Source organism: Lampris incognitus, chromosome 17, assembly GCF_029633865.1.
Source record: "Lampris incognitus isolate fLamInc1 chromosome 17, fLamInc1.hap2, whole genome shotgun sequence".
Classification (NCBI taxonomy): Eukaryota; Metazoa; Chordata; class Actinopteri; order Lampriformes; family Lampridae; genus Lampris; species Lampris incognitus.
The window spans coordinates 40,480,598-40,494,506 of NC_079227.1; the positions used below are offsets into that span (position 1 = coordinate 40,480,598).

A 13,909-nucleotide genomic window follows, 5' to 3' on the forward strand; every position below is an offset into this window, starting at 1 on the left:
GTTGTTGTTGTTGTTGTTGTTGTTGTTTAAGATAATGACGCTACTACAGATAATGATAATAACAATGATGATAATAATGACATTCTGCTTTGTTTTATAGTTTGCGGTCTGAAAACATCCCACGGCGGTTTCTCGGTTTGTGATGAACTGTGCTGACCAACAAGCTCTTCACAGAAACAACTTGGACCACTGTGACGTCATAACAGTGACACGTCACATGAATCACCACACAACTGGTTTTAGTCATTCTTCAAGATTTCAGGCCAACATACGACTTTTGGACGATGGCTGGTTACCTGCTGGTGGACAAAACAAGGTTTGTGTCCACCAGCGGACTGGCTGCTGGAAGTTTGTGGTCTCGGCAGAGCTGAAGACTGAGGCTGGATTCCAGACTTGTTCCGTGTCACACAGGTTCTGACTCATTATGTCATATCTGAAAGAGGGGAGAAGCGTCCTCACTTATGCAACGCTGTGATGGAAACAGCCATGGCTGCGGGCGGCGTGCACAGGGGCTCCTGTGTGCAAGAGAGCATTTCTATCTGTTCCCATAGAGAAACACATATCTTCATATCAAACTCATTTTAAAACGTTACCTATGACGTAGAAGGCCTCGCACCACCTCGCCCTGCACGTGTGTGTGTGTGTACATATATATATATATATATATATATATATATATATATATATATATATATATATATATATTAGGGCTGGGACTTTAACGCGTCAATTCGATATTTTATCGCATTTTATTTTTACCCTCCAGTCAACACGGAACGCTACTCAGTGCACTCGTTTCTGGCATACGGATTATACCGATGCACCGAGTGACGTCAGTCAAGCGGAAGTCGGAGTAGATCAGGCTAACAAGTTAGTATGCTAGCAACAGATGTGATGGACGACAAGGACGACACCGCGTTGCTTCGCTCTGTGGATGGGAAATTAACATTTAAAAAGCGGTCGGATGGAAGCCCAGATAAGAGCGCTGGTGTGTGCAGACTCTGCAACAAAGAGTTGGCATTCCACCGCAGTTATTCAGGCCTCCGGTACCAGCTACATGCTAAACACGTTGCAGCAAGTACCAACACCGGAGCTAACGCTAACGCTAACGCTAGTGCTAACGCTAACGCTAGTGCTCCTAGGACAACCAAGCAGAGTCGCCCACCGACTCTCCACCAGATGACGGGGTTCAAAGCCAAGATGAGTAAGTCCACGTCTGATAAATTAACAAACTCACTGGCCAAACGGATCCCTGTGGACTGTAGACCACTTTCAGTGGTAGAAGATCAGGGCTTACAGAAAGTACTGTGTTTACACAACAAACTTGTTTTGAACAAAACAAACAGGATTTTGTTGTTTAAACTTCTGTATGTGTCTATTCATTGATTTAGTCATCTAGCAAGACCTGTTTGAATTGAGAAATGTTGCTTCTGGTGTCAAATATCGATATGCGATTAAAATGCGATTAATTACGGTTAATTAATTACAAAGCCCATAATTAATTCGATTATTTTTTTTAATCAAGTCCCACCACTAATATATATATATATATATATATATATATATATATATATATATATATATATATATAATACATAGCATTACAAGCTTGTACTGCTATGTATTAAAAGTTTTTTTCCTGCGTCTGTATTGATATTCCGCTCCTCATTAGTTCAGCACTTACCATTGACGGTTTCTGGGGAAAAACCACTATATATGCCGGATACACTCGTCACAGACGAGGGACCGCAGTTTGCTGCTGCAGAGTTCGCAGATTTTGCTAAAGATTACAACTTTCACCATGTTACCAGTAGCCCCCGTTACCCACACAGCAATGGGGAAGCTGAACGTGCAGTAAAGACTGTGAAATCCTTGTTGCAGAAGAGTGAGGACCCTCACAAATCGCTTATGGTGTACAGAGCAACTCCTCTTGCCCATGGAGGATCACCGGCACAGCTCCTGATGGGGCGCAACATCCAAACACCCCTTCTGGTGTGTCCACGCACCCTCAAACCAGCATGGCCAGACTTGAGAGCTTTTGAGTTGAAAGACCAGGAGCTTAAAAGACAACAGGCTGAAGGACACAACAGACGACACAGAGCACGGGAGACACCACCACTCCAGCCAGGTCAGAGAGTTTGGATACGGAATGTTCCACACACAGGAGTCGTCTCTGGATCAGCACGGACACCACGTTCATACGTGACCCAAACCTCAACAGGCAGTCTCCGAAGAAACCGTTCTCATTTGAGAGTAGTGCCTTCACCGTCTGGAAGCCAGCCGGACTCTGGACTACACACCAGAGTTGGCAGGGCAGTCAAGCCTGTTAAAAGACTGAATTTGTAGTTTAGTGTTGTGAGTATACACGGAGCAGAATAACCTCCATACCACAACAGGGAGGATCAGGTAGTCTACCCTACCTCTCAGTTAGGTTATGTACTTGTCTTGATATGTTCATAGGTTAAAAAAAAAGAAAAGGAAAATGAGATGTGAAATGTGTGTCTAGTTATGAGATGTGAAATGTGTGTCTAGATATGAGATGTGAAATGTGTGTCCAGATATGAGATGTGAAATGCGTGTCTAGATATGAGATGTGAAATGTGTGTCTAGATATGAGATGTGAAATGTGTGTCTAGATATGAGATGTGAAATGTGTGTCTAGATATGACATGTGAAATGTGTGTCTAGATATGAGATGTGAAATGTGTGTCTAGATATGAGATGTGAAATGCGTGTCTAGATATGAGATGTAAAATGTGTGTCTAGATATGAGATGTGAAATGTGTGTCTAGATATGAGATGTGAAATGTGTGTCTAGATATGGGATGTGAAATGTGTGTCTAGATATGATATGTGAAATGTGTGTCCAGATATGAGATGTGAAATGTGTGTCTAGATATGAGATGTGAAATGTGTGTCTAGATATGAGATGTGAAATGTGTGTCTAGATATGAGATGTGAAATGTGTGTCTAGATATGAGATGTGAAATGTGTGTCTAGATATGAGATGTGAGATGTGAAGCTAATTTAACCAGTCTACATATGCTCACGTTTACAGAGAGGTTTAAGGTGCCAGCTGTTCCCCTGCCTTGTTGGTAAAATCAGCATTAGGCTTTATTAACATGTGATTTAATTGTTCTGTAAAGATCCTGAAAGTATCAGTGTAAAAGGGGGAGATGTAGTGAGCAGGTTTTGATATGTAATGAGGGCGCATGTGCGAGTGTTGGGACTTGAAGACATGCCTAGTAAAAGGTCAACGTTATGCCTTGGTCTCCGGTCCATTCATGACTAATATCAGTACTATCAAGTACAAGACAACATGCACCCCCAAACAAACTCTGGGGACCGTCCTTGATGAGTCCCGCTGGCAGCCAGAAGACACCAGGGTCTTTCTTGTGGCATTCCATCCAGCCCAGCAGCACCGTCAGGGACTCCTGCTCAGAAAAGTTTGTTCCCCCTAATTTGTGAATAGTTGTACATTTTAAGACTGTCGCTTAATTATTAATTATAATAAAAGAAAAAACTCAGTCCTTTGTTGTCCGTGAAATGTTTGTTAACCCTTTTATAAATGGTTGTACTTTAGTTGTAAATAGTAAAAAGAATAGATAACACATATAACAAAGTAACAATATTTTAATTTATAAAACATCTAACGTTTTGCACAATAAACTTATTCATAACAATTAATACCCACACAAAGAACAACAACCAATCAACGCCTGTCTCTCATTCTGGCTCCAGTAAACAGTTGCTGGTTGTCTTCACGGAGTGGGATGAACTGCTCAGTTTGTTCCTTGCTGCCTTAAACAAGCTGACATGTAAAGCATGTTGTGTGTTATGTCACCAGACAGAAGGCTTCTTATGGACTACATTCATCATAATTAAAACGTTTAACTACACTTAACGGTTTTACAGTCTGGAAATAAGGCAGGACTCACAACTTAACCTGACATTAGTTCACCTTGGTGCATTGATGTAGATAATATGAAGTATCAATAGTCTATAAAATGTCCCGATCATCTTAGATATGAGTCCAGCTTGTAAAGTGGAACATGGGAAAGTGAAGCGTTATAACGCTTTAGTTCAAAGCTGAAACTGAGGCCTCACATCGAGCCGTCGGCTAGCATGCTAGGTGGCTACATGGAAGCAATACTAACCTCACGTATCTTAACAGACATTTTGAGCTTTTAAGCTCCCCTGAAGTTTAACATATCTGCCGTTAGATGTCCAAATGAGTAGAAACCCAGTACTTACATTTATAAGGGAAATCTTGCTCGGTGCTTTGAACAGACATTCGTCCGCCGCCCATTATTTATTTATCTTTATTTGTTGTTGGTGAGGAGAAGGGGCGGAGCAGCGGCGCGCAAAGCATCTTGGGATATGGAAGTCCGCGAAGGATAGTAGCGGTGCATCCATAGACATATAAAGAGTAGACGCCCCATTGGCTGTTGGGGCGCGAGAAATACGGCCGCCATCTTGGACCGGTCATCCTACGAGTTGCCTAGCAGCAGAATACACGACACGACTGAGAAAGATGGCAGAACACTGTTCAGCTTATTCCTGCTCCAATCGACGGACCGTGGAAAACAGGGCTCGGGGGATTACTTTTCACAAGTAAGATTGAACAAACGGTGGCACCACATTGCAAAACTCACCTCTCTTGATCTGCAGAGAGGGAGCACGAGAAAGAAACTCTGCAGAACAGGTCTCTTTCAAGGGTTTTAGGGGTTTCATGTCAAACTTTAATGAGCAAGTTTTATTCTTTCCCCTACATTGTTATGCTACATTGTTTATATATTTATCTCTCTTTAGAATATATATGTATATCTGTATTTATGTTTTATTATTACATCATACTATTGGATATAATTACGATATTATTACAGTATTATACCACTTTATTATACACACACTCACATGTAAATATTTTGTGTTGTTGTCAGTGTTTACGTTTGTCCATTGTGTGTAATGTACTGGTCACCTATGTAAGCAACTTTGTACATGTGTAAATATGGTTTGGGGCGGGGATTTATATATATTTTCATTTTCTCTGATATATAACATATATTGTTGTTATATATAATGTAGATATATAATGTGTTCATATATTGTTTATATATTTATATAGCCTAATCATATATTGTTTCTTCAACTTATTAAAATAGCTGACTTTACTGCCACTATCTGCTTCTGCCTCTCTATCATATTTTAGCTTGTGTGAGTGTGTGTGTGTGTGTGTGTGTATAATATATATATATATATAGTGAGCGTTATGCTAAATACCGTATTGTTCCGAATATAAGACGACCCTGATTGTAAGACGACCCCCCCTCCTTTTTACAAGACTCATTTTTGGAAAAATACTTTTTGAAAAGCAAATATTGGTTTTATAAAGAAAAACATTATATTTGAAAATAATGATAATAAAAACACATTGAAAAAAAGAAGGTAGTCTGTTTAACAGCTTTTAAATAAAATTATGTCTAATTTTAGAACGGTCTTGAAACAAATCTGACTGAGTGAGAATGTATATTGACATTCAAAAGTCTAGACCTCGAATGTAAGACGACCCCCCCTTTTTCATACGTATTTCCAGGGTAAAAACCCCGTCTTCTATTCAGAACAATACGGTAGCTACCTATCATACATCACATATATCATATATCTGAATATTCTATTACTGTCAAGCCAACTATAAACATTAAAATACGTCAAACCATGTGTCCTGTATCAGCTACATGTATGACGTTTTCAGCAACAAAAAGGCGTGGAAATCAGTTTGATATTCAGCGAGTTATGATTGATTAACTGCGCTGACAGTTCATTGCGCCTGCCAAACACATTACACTGAGTGGAGCGGGTGACCGGTCCAAGATGGCGGCCCCACGGCTCGTCAGCGCCAATAGGCAGCAGCGGTCGATGCGGCGTCTACTCTTTATATGTCTATGACATCAGAATCTGTAGAGCATTAGTAAGAATACGAGCAGGAGGCAATGATATCCAGCAGGGGGCAGCACTGACAACCTGGGAGAAAACCTTCAGGTGAAAGCGACACACACTGGACTGCCACCAAACCAACCAACGAGGAAGAAGCGTCACTTCCTGCTTCAGCTGGTTGGAACCAGAACACGCCCTGTTAAAAAAGACCAACGATAAGAAAAGTGGTGAAGAGACTGAAATACAACCAAACAAGTCTGGCCCACTTCAAGTACTGATGACACCCAACTTAACTATTGTTTCTTCAACTATCTATAAGTACTAATGTGTACAGTGTACTGTCTATAAGTACTGATATGTATAGTGTATGGTCTATATGTACTGATATAGTGTAGTGATATAGAGTGTACTGTTTATATATGTTTGTATTATAATGTAGTGATGTAGTGTACTGTGTATATGTAGTGATATTATAGTGTAGTGGTATTATAGTGTAGTGTGTATATGTAGTGGTATTATAGTGTAGTGTGTATATGTGGACTGATGTGAACCAGTGTAAACCTGGTCTGGACTGATCTAGTGTTACTGACCTCTGGCCTTCCTCTTGTAGTAGATCAGACCTGCCAAAGACAAAATCAAACCCAGAAGCAGACCTGACGCTCCGATGGCGATCTTGTTTCTGTCTGATTGTGACATGGAGGGATCTGGAGAGACAGACACATGTCTCTATCTATAGACACATCTGCATGTTGACCTGTCTCTCTATGTCTTCATCACCTATCCATGGACAGAGACACACATAGATACTCACTCCAGTCCACTTTCTTAGGAGAGGGGAAACTGGCGTGTTCCACCATGCAGGTGATCTGCTCTCCAGACCTGAGATGAAATAAGTGAAGAAGAAGAAAACACACAGGAAATAAACAACATATCAACAATAAATAAGACGTGATGTGATTGGATGAGGTAAGTCTGTACTTTCCTGTCTGTCTGCACAGAAACTAGTCGAGTCTGATACTAAACATCAGCCCAGTTTAAAACACGGTATTAATACACAATAAATACTCAGTCGTCCATCTGGGATCTCCCCTGTAAAGAGCCACGCATCCCACCTTAAATATACAGCTGGTGTCTACAGAGCAGACACAGAGGAGACACGTTCCACCTTAAACATACAGCTGGTGTCTACAGAGCAGACCCTGAGGAGACACGTTCCACCTTAAACCATCACTTTGTTCTTTGTTGTCCGGTCATTATGTGTGTGTGTGTGTGTGTGTGTGTGTGTGTGTGTGTGTGTGTGTGTGTGTGTGTGTGTGTGTGTAAATGTGAGTGTGTAGTGTTAAAGTATTTTGTATGTATTTGGACCGGTCCATTCGGTACTGAGTCTAAGTGTTCTGACCTGGGCGTGTACTCCAGGGGGGAGTGGATCTGGTAGTACCAATCACCATTTGCCAGCTCATCGGTGGAAGTGACGTCAGAGGTCACCGGCTGTCCGTCTCTCAGCCAGGTGACACTGATGTATTTGGGGTAGAAATTGTACACACTGCACATCAGCATGGCCGGATGTCGGCCACTAGGGGGCGTCACTGAAGTCAGTCTCACACTGGGCTCAGCTGGTAAAGAATTATTTTGTTATCATCATCATCATGATCATGATCATCATCATCATCATCATCATCATCATCAGGACTTGAAATTAACTTTTTGAATCAATGTCAAATGTGTAGAGTTGCTAATCCCGAGAGTATATAATGTTTGGGGCCACATGGTGGCGCAGTGGTCAGCAAGGTCGCCTCACAGCAGAGAGGTCGTGGGTTGGAATCCCGGGGTAGTCCAACCTTGGCGGTTGTACTGATGTGTCGTAGGTTAGTTTACATTATTACGACAGCGGCCCCCAGAGGAGTTACCATAAACTGATTTACGGCAGTGAATAGCAGAGCTGGAATAAAGCATGTTAAACGGCTCTTCTGCGGTGAGTCGCCTCAGTCCAGCCCTCCGCATTGAGGACTAGACTCTGTTATAACCGGACCTCAAACAGGACTCATGAAAACCCGGCACGTTACTGTAACATGAGACTCATGCTAGATCTGCTGGATGATGCAGATGCAGTAAATCCTGAAGCACTTATTTTGTTCCTAGACTTCTATGAGGCCTTTGACGCGATTGAACTCACGGTTCTGTTACAGTCCGTCGAGGCGTTGGGCTTTGGGAATAACTTTGTTGGCATTGTCAATATGTTTTACAAAGATATGAATAGTTCTGTTATGATGAACTTTAACAGCTGTAAAAGAGTCCAGATGAACAGAGGGCTCCGCCAAGGCTGCCCTGTTCCTCCTCCCTTATTTATTTGAGGGGCTGAATTCTTATCAGTTAATATCGTGAATGATGGACGTTTGGAAGGAATGTCGGGTTTTGGTGGAGAGTTAAAAATCTCACAACTGGCAGACGACACCACTTTGTTTTGAAGGACAAGAAGCACGTGAGGAACTCTGTTACCTCAGGTAACCAGTGTTCCAGGGCCTCGGACCTGCGACTAAATGTGTGCACATGTGGAATGTTGTCTGTGCGTGATTGTAGCGATTGTGTAGTTGGAAACATCTGGTAAAAGAGTCCGTTAAGTATTTGGGAATATATACAACTACACATCTTACAGCTAGACAACATCTCCATTTCTCCAACAGATTAAAAAGACCAAGTCTGTCTTCAGGATTGGTCTTGGAAGGGGTTTCTCTATTTTAGGAGGAGTTCTCCTCTCCAAAGCAGAGGGCCTGTCTCGCTTTGTGGGTCCATCTGTGTCTCTATTGGTTTATGGTTCTACCGCCACAGAAGCAAATAGAACTTTCTTAAATGTCATTTGGAAGAATAAACCACACCAGCTTAAAACATGTGTCCTGTCCAGCAGTGAAGCAGAAGGAGGTCTGGAAGTTCTAGATTCCGTTGATTCTGATTACACAACACACAAACACGCTCACACTTGTTGTGTGATGGTGAAATGTCCCATAAGTGTTGGACTGGTGTGGAGTCTCGTGACTCTGTCCCTCCTTTAACATGAGACACGTGATCTGGTGCTGTCTTCATCCAGAAGATGTGCTCTTCAACATCTGATTAATTGTGTTACTGTAGATGCAACATGTGTACTCACAAACAGGAGTTGTGTAAATCACTACCTAAGATCCCTGCTTGCCTCCAAGAAGTGAGTCTTTCCTTAAACCTCTCAGCCTTGAAACAACAACACAAGTAACGAGCTGCTGACCTACTACCACACTTGTGTCCTGACAGCCGTCTGTTACTTTACATGTGTACACGTGTACTCCCCTTCTGTTTTGTTGTGTGTCTGTTCTTTGTTTGTGTTATGTTGTTACCATTTATTAGGGGTCCAAGCCCCAGGGGCTGGGGACCCCTATTGTTTCTGCTCAGATTTTTATTTTTATTTTTCCGTTGGTAAAAGTGGTACTGCAGCCTACACCGTAACATATTCTACAAAACCCTTTGGAGGCCTGGTACAGAACTTCGCACTTACCCCAGATGCAAAACAGGACACATGTCAACCAGTTGGTGGCGCTATTTTGAAGGTCAACGCGTTTTGGCGTGTAACTCCCAAACCGTACATCGGACATGCAAAAGCATTACATGCGCACATTCACTGAGCATAGCTGAATCACGTGGTATAGGCCACGCCCATTTCTGCTATAATTTCATTTCGCAAATTTGTGAAAATAGCCAAAACTACTTGTTCGATCTCCTCCTAGGCCGTGCGATCGATTTACACAAAACGTGGCACACATCATCTACAGTCACTCAAGGCAAAAAGTTATCGAAAGAATTTTGATCCGTTGCTCGGTTTTGATTCGACAGATCAATGAACCTTGACTGGAAAACGGTGATTTTCCATGACGGTACCGTAACTCATCAATGCATTGACATATCAACTTGAAATTTTAGATGTATGTCACCTATTGCCAAAAGATCCTAACCCATGAAGTGCGTTTTATTTATCCAGTAGCCGGCGCTATAAATTGGAGAAGTTTTATCTCATAATTGGCACGATGGATTTGGATGAAATTTGGGGTGCAAAGTCTAGGATCATACTGGAGTTGATACATGCAATTTGGTCATAATTGAAAAAAGTGGGCGTGGCTTATGACACAAATTTAAATTTCACCTGCGAAACTTCAAAAATGCCCCAAAATGTCCCCCAGATCCCCTGCACATCCTACAGAGCTGAGATGTTGTGAGCAGATCCAGTAAGTGATGCCAACACTTTGCTGCTCTGCAACATAGGGTCAATTCAGAAGTCCGTCACTCTATATTTTTCAAAATATGAAAAATCATAAAACATAAATATTTCTGCACAGATTCATTCAATTGCTACCAACATCGCCACAGACATTCTAGAGAATGAACATATCAAGGGGGTCAAAGGTCATTCTAATCGGTCAAAACATGCATCCACAGCAATGTACACTATATGCCTGTACAGTGTACAATATACCTAATATTTTTTATTTTCACACATATTTGATCAAACTATTCCAAAATATTTGACAGGACACGTGACACTACCAGCATGACGTGTGAATGTGTTCAGATGTTTATCAGCGACGGTTTTTGTGTTATAAGCGTTTAAAGTATAAGGGACAACATGCAGCTCTTTAGCAGCAGCTATGCTATTGGTTCAAGGTGGCGGATCTTGTTCACAGCAACTCCGATTAACACGAAACTTGGTCCACCAATAAGTCATGACGCCCCGAGGTTCTGTGCATTATTTACTGTTAATTGGCCACTAGGTGGCGCTATGCTGCAAAATCATGAAATGCGCTAACATTATATATCCAAACTACTTGTAGCCTGTCAGTGTGATCAAACTGAAGCTTTGCAGCTAGCAGCTATATGTACTCTTGTGAGCACCCTTCAGTAAAGGACATTTTATAATGCAAACCATTATCACCCCAAGTCCACTCTACTGCCCTTTGACACGGCTACACAACGCACTACAGGAGTATAACTACACATTTCTTTCAGAATCAGCAAACAAGTCACAGAATGACCCATAGCAGCTGTAAGATAAGCCTCTGCTTCCACATCTCTGGCTCAGACACCGCCATTAGCTGCGTCTGTTAAGAACTAATCTCAGTTTCCTGATGACGCCTTCACGCATTCACTGCATAGATGCTGAACTCAGATGCAGCATACTCATGCTTCATTATATCCTCCTACTCCCACTTCAGCAGGTTTAATTAAAACACAAATCAGTTCCCTGAAGCTCAGAACAAGGTTTCCAGCAGGCTGCATTTCTCCCACTTTACTGAATAACTCACTGCAAGGCTGCCAAGAAACCCTCTGAAGTTAGTGGAAGACAACCTCTTCGCTCCTGTCAGCCCCACACTTGCCTCGTCCATGGGAGGGAACACTAGAATTGTACTTCTCCTAAAACAGATACTACACGCTCTTCCACTGTTATTACTCAGTACTTAACACTCAACATTGTTGACAAGTATGTACAGCCTAATACTACTCATTTCCCCACCTCATCCCTACATGTCATTATATTCTTTTAGACACATATGTTGTTTTTCTTCCAGCCCCAACCCACACGATGTTAATAACCTGTTCCGGGTTCATCAATAATCCTTTGTTGACGTCATAGATGATCAATAGTTGTGCGCTGTGTTCACAACCATCCTCATACACCATCTTGACGGACAGCTTTACGACCACCGTCGCTGTTTAAGACTGAGACTTGCATCCGTCTAATAAGCAAACAGCTCAACTAGCGAGGCTCCTACAGACAGCCAGACCCGACTTACATACATGGGGGCTTGGAGCCCGTTAATACCTGCTGGCAGCGCTGCTTTATGTCGGGGACTGTCTCACACCCTGATTGGGTTCTTCTGACGTAGTTGTGTAATGATACTGAACCTGATGTGTGTCCGTAATACTACACACCTGTTTTATGTACCATGTTCTATTGTTCAATAATACACACACACACACACACACACACATACACACACACACATACAGATACACAAACAAACACACACAAACACACACAGACACACACACAACACACAAACACACACACACACACACACATATACAAACACAAACACACACACACGCACACACGGTGACAAACACACACACTCACACACAAACACACACACGGACGCGCGCGCGCGTGCAGACACGCGCGCACACGACAGACAACTCAGAAACGCGCGCACACACAACTCACGAACACGCGCGCACACTTACATACGCGCGCACACACACTGATACACACGCGCGCGCACTTACATACAAGCGCGGACACACACGGACACACACGGATGCACACAACTCACCGACGCGCGTGCGCGCACAACTCACAAACGCGCGCGAACAATTGCACACGCACGCGTACACACAGACACACACACATACGTGCACTACTAATAGTACTAGTTACAGTAGTAGTAATAGTCATAATAATAGTACTACTAATAGTACTAGTAACAGTAGTAGTAATAGTCATAATAATAGTACTACTAATAGTACTAGTAACATTAGTAGTAATAGTCATAATAATAGTACTACTAATAGTACTAGTAACAGTAGTAGTAATAGTCATAATAATAGTACTACTAATAGTAGTAGTAACAGTAGTAGTAATAGTCATAATAATAGTACTACTAATAGTACTAGTAACAGTAGTGGTAATAGTCATAATAATAGTGCTACTAATAGTAGTAGTAACAGTAGTAGTAATAGTCATAATAATAGTACTACTAATAGTACTAGTAACAGTAGTAGTAATAGTCATAATAATAGTACTACTAATAGTACTAGTAACAGTAGTAGTAATAGTCATAATAATAGTACTACTAATAGTAGTAGTAACAGTAGTAGTAATAGTCATAATAATAGTACTACTAATAGTACTAGTAACAGTAGTAGTAATAGTCATACTAATAGTACTGCTAATAGTACTAGTAACAGTAGTAGTAATAGTCATAATAATAGTACTACTAATAGTAGTAGTAACAGTAGTAGTAATAGTCATCATAGCAGAGCAGCTCACCTGTCTTATCCAGTGTTTTTCGGTACTCTGTCTCTATGTCATGTTTGCAGTATCTCTCTTTCCGAGCTCTCATCTCTGCCAGATCTGCAGGATCGTTGTTCCAGAGCTCTGCGTTATGGATACCAAACTCATCATATCCAACAAACATCCCCACAGTGCTGTTAAACCTGACAACTTCTATCTTATTGAAATACTTAAAGTATATGTACTCTATGTCAGGAAGCTCAGAGGAGGTGAACACACATGTCTCCAGGCCATAATGCAAAAACGCATCTGGAACAGAAAGAGAAACAGGTTCAAGTTACTTAGTTGAATTGTTTTAAAGACAATAATTAAAACCTCTTTTCTAACAACACAGCAGAGTCCATCCAACAGAGACTGATTTACATATTTTATCTCACCTGCTCCATAGAAACCCACGACCAGGAGGGAGCAACACACAACAAGGCAGCATGAAGCCATGTGTCTGTCTTGCTGATGAACACAATAAACTGTCCTCCTTTACAGACTGACTGGTGTGGACTGCCCCCTGGACATAAACCAGTCCACCACCCAATCACCTCACTGGGCTGGCTAGCTCTCCCAACATCAGCCAATAGAAAAAACAGAGGCCTGCCACGTCATCTGTTACCAGGTAGAGGGTAGAGTCTAATGATGGAAAGGGACAGAAACTCACAGGTTCGAGCCTGTTCGGGGACTGAGAAGCTTTGGCCGGTGACAGAACGACAAGAGGACATGTGTTGTTAGTATAGCGCCCCCTAGCTGCAGGACACTCAACATGTAGACAATACACCCTCACCATGTACACGATACACACTCAACATGTACAAGAACACACACACACACACACATATATATATATATGTTACTGGTAATGTAAAAAACCGGGTGGTCTGCACATTAACGGGG

At 41.8% G+C, this 13,909-nt stretch overlaps 2 protein-coding genes across 2 annotated transcripts in view; both read right to left on the reverse strand.

Annotated features, from left to right (window-relative positions):
• Positions 1-13,909, reverse strand: part of LOC130127808 (H-2 class II histocompatibility antigen, E-D beta chain-like) — a 210,535-nt gene that overhangs the window by 46,891 nt on the left and 149,735 nt on the right. The window lies entirely within an intron of this gene.
• LOC130127807 (H-2 class II histocompatibility antigen, E-S beta chain-like) lies at positions 6,108-13,494 on the reverse strand. Its single transcript, XM_056297529.1, has 6 exons — positions 13,402-13,494; positions 13,001-13,273; positions 7,337-7,550; positions 6,749-6,816; positions 6,528-6,641; positions 6,108-6,133 (listed from the first exon to the last, which is right to left on the reverse strand). Exons 1-6 carry the CDS (start codon positions 13,460-13,462, stop codon positions 6,108-6,110), a joined length of 756 nt encoding a protein of 251 aa, XP_056153504.1. The 5' UTR covers positions 13,463-13,494.